General features: G+C 39.6%; 1 protein-coding gene across 1 annotated transcript; it reads left to right on the top strand.

The window, feature by feature from the left end:
- The first annotated feature begins 87 nt into the window (after positions 1–87).
- On the top strand, positions 88–8,651 carry LOC133630655 (cytochrome b-c1 complex subunit 6, mitochondrial-like). Its single transcript, XM_062022266.1, has 4 exons — positions 88–242; positions 942–1,025; positions 7,883–8,044; positions 8,111–8,651. Exons 1-4 carry the CDS (start codon positions 195–197, stop codon positions 8,141–8,143), a joined length of 327 nt encoding a protein of 108 aa, XP_061878250.1. The 5' UTR covers positions 88–194; the 3' UTR covers positions 8,144–8,651.
- Positions 8,652–9,055: the final 404 nt, after the last annotated feature.

The following is a 9,055-nucleotide window of genomic DNA, read 5'->3' as shown; positions in this document are numbered from 1 at the left end:
GGAGTGGGCGGGACTTAAATATAATCATAGTATATCATTGGACTAGATTGACTTCAAACACACTCTTTGCCCAATAAGATAGCTTTTTCCGGGAAAACCTTCCAGACTTTTCCGGCGTGTGACCGAGGCTTCGTCCTCGACGGAGATCTGCTCAGCAGGCCTGCCTTCTTTTTGGCGAGCAATTCTGGGCAAATATGGTGTTTGAAAGGAAAATGCTCACTAACGGCGACCCAGAAGAGGAGGTAAAGAAAACAAGTTTTAATTTATGCATGTAGTTTTGTTCTTAGACTGTGTTCGTGTCAACTTTTACTGGCGTACTATTTATTGACCAGGTGTGAATGTTATGGCAGCCATTGCCTGATGAGGCAATGGTCAATTCCTTTTAATATTACACAAATAAATCTTGATATTTCATTAAGAGCATCGTTAATAAACATATAGTATCTTAAACATGCAATGTTCATGATAATTGTTCAATGGAAACAACTTGCATTTTGTTTAACACTCAAGTTTAATACAATAACACTAGGGTTGCAACTAACGATTAATTTGATAATCGCTTAATCTGTCGATTATTACTTTGATTAATCGATTAATAATCGGATAAAAGAGACAAACTACATTTCTATCCTTTCCAGTATTTTATTGGGGGAAAAAACAGCATACTGGCACCATACTTATTTTGATTATTGTTTCTCAGCTGTTTGTACATGTTGCAGTTTCTAAATAAAGGTTTATAAAAAAAAGTAAAATAAAAAAATAATTTAAAAAAAACTGCCTCTGCGCATGCGTATAGCATAGATCCAACGAATCGATGACTAAATTAATCGGCAACTATTTCTATAATCGAATTTAATCGAGTAGTTGTTGCAGCCCTAAATAACTTTTTATTTTTTTTTATGCACTCACAAACATTTCACTGCATTTCCATTACTGTGCAGGAGGAAGAAGCCCCTGAAGAGAAGGAGGAGGAAAAAGAAGAAGAAGAAGAAGAAGAGGAGGAGGAGGATGAAGAGGACCTGGTGGTAAGTTATGTGTATGTAATGATTGTTTGGATAGTACAATAAAACGGAATATTTCACTATATTGTCTGGCTACAGTAAGAAGTTCCATCTCACATTACCTAACTGGGTACCTCAGTTTTCGAAGCAATTTTTACCATAAATCATGCAAATTTTTTCCATTTAATAGTTAATAATTAAATTGTTTCCCAATGCAAAATATATTTTAACGACCTGCTGGGGTTGATGTTGTGTTCCTGAGTGGGTGATATTTAGAGTTCCCGTTGTCGTGGACCAGTGGTGTGCCGTCACGGCCAACAAGGCCTTCTCTGCCGGCCTAACATACCGTATTTTCCGCACTATAAGGCGCACCGGATTATAAGGCGCAACTTCAATGAATGGCCTATTTTAAAACTTTGTTCATATATAAGACTCACCGCATTATAAGACGCACCGCGTTATAAGGCGCGTAGAATAGACGCTACAGTAGAGGCTGGGGTTACGTTATGCATCCATTAGATGGAGCTGCGCTAAAGGGAATGTCAACAAAACAGTCAGGTCAGTCAAACTTTATTAATAGATTACAAACCAGCGTTCTGACAACTCCGTTCACTCCCAAAAGGAATAAACAGCTGTTTTATTATTTTCCCCGAGGTAAAGTCAGTGACTAGGTGTTTTGTTTATCTTTTAACAAAAGCAAGGTATAACATGTAGTCCAACATTTATATCACATAGTGGAGGGGAACTTTTCCTCGATTCAATAAACACGTAAAAAACAGTCTGATACTGTTACGGTAAATCAAACGTTAGTGCAATCACAATATAGTAACACTCGAAATAGTGCAAAGCAATAACAATATATCAATAACTCAACGTTGCTCAAATGTTAATGACACACAACACACAAAATAAACATGTAAAGCTCACTTTATGAAGTTATTCCTCATCCACGAATCCCTCGAATTCTTCTTCTTCATTGTCCGAATTAAACAGTTGGGCGTCTCGTCGAAGTCGTCATTAATCGAGTTAGTGTCGCTGCTGTTGTCTCGCAGTTTAGTGACAATTCCTGCCTTCCTGAAAGCTCGGACCACACTCTGCGTTGTAAGCGTGTCTCTTAATAGGAGCCATTTTGGGGTCTTTACATAAACACACAAATGGAAATGAAACGGCACGCCTCACGCAGTCATATATCCCAGCATGCACCGCGCGCTTCTTTTTCTACGGTAAGCAGCCGCAAACTTCATTTTCCCCCGTAGAAGAAGAAGCGCTTAGTAGAAAAAGGTCTCGTAGTTGCGAGACCTGTTGTGGCGCAATATTGGTCCATCAATAAGGCGCACCGGATTATAAGGCACACTGTCAGCTTTTGAGAAAATTGGAGGTTTTTAGGTGCGCCTTACAGTGCGGAAAATACGGTAACCAGAAATCATGATCATAATTAAAGATAAAAGTATTTTTTTATTTACTTTCCCTAAATATCTAAAAAGTATTCATATTCTCTTCATGTCATATTATGCTCCTTCCAGCGCTGTTGTTTTTAGGTTATAGAGTTTTAATCCAATCAGAATTATGATAGCTTATGTTGCCATGCTGTACCAAATCTGCCCGAAGCTGTACATATCCTACCAAGTGAGATTTCTCAGATGGTAAAATTGTTGATGACTGAAATATGCTGATAGCAACCCAACCTAACCTAACCTACCCCCCACCCCCCACCACATCCCACCCCCCGGATTGTAAATATTTTAATGTATATACTTTGATGATTAACTTGTGTGATGACCGTATTATGCTGATAGTATATATTCAGTGTTTCCCATAAACTGCCAAGATACCTGTGGCGGTGGGGGCGTGGCTATGGGCGTGAACACCATGACATCATCGAGTAATTTGCATAATTTACTACAATATGATTTTCTCTAAAAAGGCTCAAAAAATGTATACTTACTAATTAATAATAACAGTTTTGTTTTAAACGTCCATCCATCCATCCATTTTACAATATAATTACAACATTTTATGTACATATTTATATACAGATTTGAACAATAAGTTATTCACTGAAATATATTTATTAATTGTGGTTCTTACAAAAAATATATCTTATAAAAGCTAAAATGTCTCTTAAAGCTCTGCCCCTTTAATTAGTGCATACTAAATAATTGAACTTTAGTCTACTACTACAACCATATTATTTACCAGCAACATAAAGTGAAACAGAGGCAGAGGTGTCCTGCCACAGTCAAATAAACAAATAAACAGAAAACAGTAGTGGTGGTAGATAGACACAGAGCTTCATCCAACATCTGATCCACTGAACAAAGAGCTCCAAAAATCTTGAACTTTAGACTGCCATCAGTTTTACTCTCTACACTTAACCATGTGTTTCCTACTGCCTGCAGAATTTGCACCCTTTGTTATATACACATGTTGTGTTTCTAATATAAAAAACATTTAATAAAGTCAAATACAAATAAGGCAACAAAAGATACTTCTTTTGTTGCCTTATTGCCTACACTTCTCTTTTGTAAAGTAAATCTGAACAGCCGATATGGGCATCTACATCAACTGTATGATTTGCCTGAGAAGCTGGACAGGACAAAAAAAATTAAAAAAAATCTATTTATGGCGGACGTAATTCTTTCGTGGCGGGCCGCCACAAATAAATGAATGTGTGGGAAACACTGATATTTGTACCATGAATTGATTAACGTGGACCCCGACTTAAACAAGTTGAAAAACTTATTCGGGTGTTACCATTTAGTGGTCAATTGTACGGAATAGGTACTGTACTGTGCAATCTACTAATAAAAGTTTCAATAAATCAATCAAAAAGCCTTCAGAATCAACAATGTAGGCGTCTGTGCACTGTAAGTGAAGTGAAGTTAAGTTAAAGTTAAAGTACCAATGATGGTCACACTAGGTGTGGTGAAATGTGTCCTCTGCATTTGACCCATTCCCTTGTTAAACCCCTGGGAGGTGAGGGGAGCAGTGAGCAGCAGCAGCGGTGGCCGCGCCCGGGAATAATTTTGATGACTTATCCCCCCGATTCCAAGGGAGGTAATGGGTCCCACTTCTATAGTCTTTGGTATGACTCGGCCGGGGTTTGAACTCACGACCTACCGATCTCAGAGCAGACACTCTAACCACAAGGCCACTGAGCAGGTACACTGATTGACAGTTGCGATAGCCAATCAGATCACCAGTTGTTGTCAGTAAGGCCTTCTAGATGGCCTAAGGCAGATATATATAGTGATGTCATGGGCTAGGTAACATAAGAACTCCATTACCCAGCATGCCACAGTAATAAATGATAAATGGGTTATACTTGTATAGCGCTTTTCTACCTTCAAGGTACTCAAAGCGCTTTGACAGTATTTCCACATTCACCCATTCACACACACATTCACACACTGATGGCGGGAGCTGCCATGCAAGGCGCTAAACAGCAGCCATCAGGAGCAAGGGTGAAGTGTCTTGCCCAAGGACACAACGGACGTGACTAGGATGGTAGAAGGTGGGGATTGAACCCCAGTAACCAGCAACCCGCCGATTGCTGGCACAGCCACTCTACCAACTTCGCCACGCCGTCCCTAGTGAAGAACGGCGGGATGTTTTTGATGAGCACCTTGTGGAGTAAACTTTAAGAACTCAGCCAACACGCCTCGTCTGCATCTTTCCATAATTAGACAAGACAACACATATATTTGCAAGGCCATTTTCAAGAAGGATATTTAAAGAGAAACTACATTTTGTGAGACCATGTCGGCCAACCCCGGAAGCTCGAATAGGTTCTACAGATTATGAGTTCAGATATTTTATTTCTTTATTTTTTCACGTTTAATATGTTTTTTGCTATTTTAATTTTGACAGTACCACATGAGATATGTTTTAATTGCTGATGCGGGTTTCTGTATAGTATTTCTTCAGCAATGGTCATGTGGTGACATCAATTATGGTATTTTGAGAGGTAACCATTGAAGTCTGACATCACTGAAGGCCTAGGTGGGAAACGCACGGCCCGCCACTGACGTGAACGTTCCACGCCTGTAAGGTGATTGACTAGGAGGGAGGAAGCGTTCGTTGTTGTGGAAATGAGGGATGAGGATAGACGTGCATGTGGGAGGAATGAGATAAGTTGAGCTGAGTTACCACAGGTTGCTCAAAAAAAGTTAAAAAAAGAGCGTCAGACTGTGTGTGCACTTCTGGACGCTACAATTAAAAAATGAACTCTTCCTCCCTCTTCGACAATCACCTTACGGGCGTGGTACGTTCACGACAATGGGAACTCTGAATATCACCCACTCAGGAACACAACATCAACCCCAGCAGGTGGTTAAAATATAAACATTATTAATAATATAGATAAAACATTTAAATTTCGCCACACCGAGTGTGTGTGTGACAATCATTGGTACTTTAACTTTAACTTAACATTTAAATTTCTCCTTTGTTAAAAACGTTTGTTGCCACCTGTGTACTGTTGCTGAAAGTTTTTTTTCTGGATTTCAATAATGTTTCTCATGGTCCTTATCAAAGTGCTGGCACTTGCAACTTTTTTTGGCCCTGCGGTGGATTATTTTGCAGTCGCACTTGGTAAAAAAGCAAACATTCAGTCACCCAAGCACTCCAATATTAGGGAATGATGTGCCTGCTAATGTGATTCCTATGATTACCGGGACTATACAAAAACAAGGGCACGAGAAACTTAGTCGTGAATCAAATCCCAGGACAATGTGGGTGTACAAAAAACTGAGGTACCGTATTTTCCGGACTGTAAGGCGCACTTAAAATCTTTCTCTTTTTTTCCTCAAAACTCGACGGTGCGCCTAATGTACGGGTTAATTCTGTTATTGCTTACCGACCTCGAAGCAATTTTATTTGGTACATGGTGTATTGATAAGTGTGAGCAGTAGATGGCAGTCAAACATAATATATATGTGTAGACTGCACTATGATGGCAATATGACTCAAGTAAACAACAACAACACTTCATATGTTCCATTGAAAATATAAACATTACACACAGCGCCCAAATCTTTTAAAAATGTTTAAATACGACTTTGGTAAACTATGAAGCCGGACTGCTTGATGGAGTATAAGGTAAAACATATTATCTGGCGTTTTGTTTTGCAATATTATGCAAAAGCAACTTTTCTTACCTTCTGGTACCTGCTGATCTGTATTTGGGATCTGCATAAATCCTGAAAAATGCGCCTTTGTAGTACATGCCGACTCCGTAGTCGATAAGCTTCTTCTTTTTCTCTATCTTCTTGTTATGGGACATTCATCCTCCACTGTTGCCATTTCTAATATAAAGTAGTGTAAAGTTAGGGCTGCAACTAACGATTAATTTGATAATCGATTAATCTGATAATCAATTAATCTGTCGATTATTACCTCGATTAATCGATTAATAATCGGATACAAGAGACAAACTACATTTCTATCCTTTCCAGTATTTTATTGAAAAAAAACAGCATACTGACCGCCATGTTCTTTCAACTTGCCAAATAAAACAAGGAAAATGTTACAAAATTGCACACTTTTGACACCCCTGCTACAGATAATAAAAAATTTAATCTGATAAATCTATGGATAAAAAGCAGAGCCTGACGACGCATGCGCGTTTATCATAACTCTCTCGCTCTCTCTGTCTCTGCCCCTCCCTCACCAATGCTGCTGTGTGCGCACACCTTCACAATTTGTTGTGTTTTTAACCTTCTTAACCCTGAACGTACATTGAAAATACACGCAACCCTAACTCAAAATGCCGGACATTTGAAGCATTTAAGAAACACCGCCCGGACAGTCCCGCAAAAGAGGACATGTCCGGTGAAAAGAGGACGTATGGTCAGGACCTAGCCCGTTAGCTGCTAGCATGCTAGCAGCGATCGGTTTCACCGGATATGTCCTCTTTTGCTAGCATGCTAGCAGCTAACGGGCTACGATAGACTGACCATATGTCCTCTTTTCACCGGACATGTCCTCTTTTGCGGAGCTGTCAGGGCGGAGTTTCTTAAATGCCTCAAATGTACGGCATTTTGAGTTTTGAGTATTGTTTACACAACGTGCAGTACGCTACTTAATATGTCCGTGTGGAAACTCGTTCGGTACACCTCCGCACCGAACCGAAACCCCCGTACCGAAACGGTTCGATTCAAATACACGTACCGTTACACCCCTATTATTTTGATTATTGTTTCTCAGCTGTTTGTAAATGTTGCAGTTTATAAATAAAGGTTAAAAAAAAACGAATCGATGATAAATTAATCGCCAACTATTTTTATAATCGATTTTAATCGATTATATGTTGCAGCCCTATGTAAAGTTCTTACTTATATCTGACAGTAAACTCGCCATGAAAGCGCTAAAACATACCGGTGTAGTGAGTTTACATTATTCACCCAAAGAACTGTAGTTATTAGAGAGTTCCGATCGGACGGTTTTTCACGGGACACATTTCCGGCGGATGAGGAGATGCTGCTCCGTTATTGATTGAAATAAAGTCTGAATGTCATTTAAACAGTTAGCTCCATCTTTTGACACTTCTTCCACTCCCGTCCTTGCACGCTACACCGCTACAACAAAGATGACGGGGAGAAGACGCTGTTGAAAGTGAGCCACGTAAATAAGACCGCCCACAAAACGGCGCATCCGGAAGAGACGGTCAGAAAGCAGCTTGAAGATGATGTGTAAAACATCATCTATGCAACATTTTGACCAAAGAACCACCATTACATGTTATGTAGACCACAAGAAAGTCTTTTACATTTAGAAAAAAAAAGAGACTCCTTTAATGCGCCTTATAATTCAGTGCGCCCTATGGTCCGGAAAATACGGTACAGTCATTTTATTGGCTTTCTCCACCATGGCCTTTTCAGGATCCCCTTGACACAATCCGCAGCAAGTGTGAGCAGTCAGAACACTGCCTGCACTACAAGGAGCTTCTGGAGCTCTGCGAGACGCGTGTCAGCTCCAGGTCCAACACCAACGAAGAGTGCACTGAGGAGCTCTTTGACTTCCTGCACGCGCGAGACCACTGTGTAAGTGCGCCACATTCTTCTTACATTCTCCGTGTGGCCTAATGCCTGTTTATGGTTTCCTTATAGGTCTCAAGCAAGCTGTTCCACATTGTGAAATGACGTGTGTGACGGACGTGACTGCTACAACTGTAAAATATGGAGGGGAGTGCTTTCAAATAATTTTTCTATTTTAGTAGAGTACACATTGTGTGGGGGTCCTGGTCTAACCACACCATCCTCCTCACATAATGATATAAGTCACTTTGTACATAGTCAGTCTGCTTGTTTTGTGCTCAGTTCCTATAAGAAATATGAAATAACAAAGTTGTGGATTTTACCTCTGGACTCGTACATAAAAGGGTTTATCACAGTCACTTGTCAGTAGGATTACTATAGTGTAGAGAAAATACCTTTCCAACAAATAGTTAGAAATTTATCATATAACCCTGTTGCTAGGCATACTTAATTGTTTTTTCTGTTAATGGAAAAGTGTTCATGCCCACTAGTTTTTTTGGATGAAGATATAAATTATCAAATACATGTTAGGAAAGAGAAAAGTGCTATCTGGTGGCACATTGAACTGGAATACACAAGCAAAAGACAAAAATAAATACATTTTGAAATTAGACTCATTATTTCCTCATTTTATATATGCTACTTTTAACACCAAATGTATCAGAAGTGATACATATGTTTTGAGACCTCTACATGATCAGCGTAATTACTTTTTCCTAAAAAGCCTGACATATCAGATCAAATGCATGCATTACACGCATAATCCACACGAGGGCAGTAATTGACTTATTAGAGAGCTGTCAGTCAACCTGCAAGATTGCCACAAAGAAGAAACCAGACACCTGTTTTATGAGAAACTTCGCCAAATTTGAAAGGGATAAGGTAAGATTTTTTATTTACTAATGAATATTTGATGGTCGTGTGATGGGCAATGAGCCAAGGAGACGCCAACGAGGAATCGTCAAACTAAAAGCTTTATTTGTTTAAGCGAGCCTCCGACTGGAGCTGCAGCTCCAG

This window comes from Entelurus aequoreus, linkage group LG16 (genome assembly GCF_033978785.1).
Source record: "Entelurus aequoreus isolate RoL-2023_Sb linkage group LG16, RoL_Eaeq_v1.1, whole genome shotgun sequence".
Lineage (NCBI taxonomy): Eukaryota > Metazoa > Chordata > Actinopteri > Syngnathiformes > Syngnathidae > Entelurus > Entelurus aequoreus.
The sequence above is the reverse complement of the archived record's forward strand: the minus strand, read 5'-3'. Positions and strand labels throughout refer to the sequence as shown.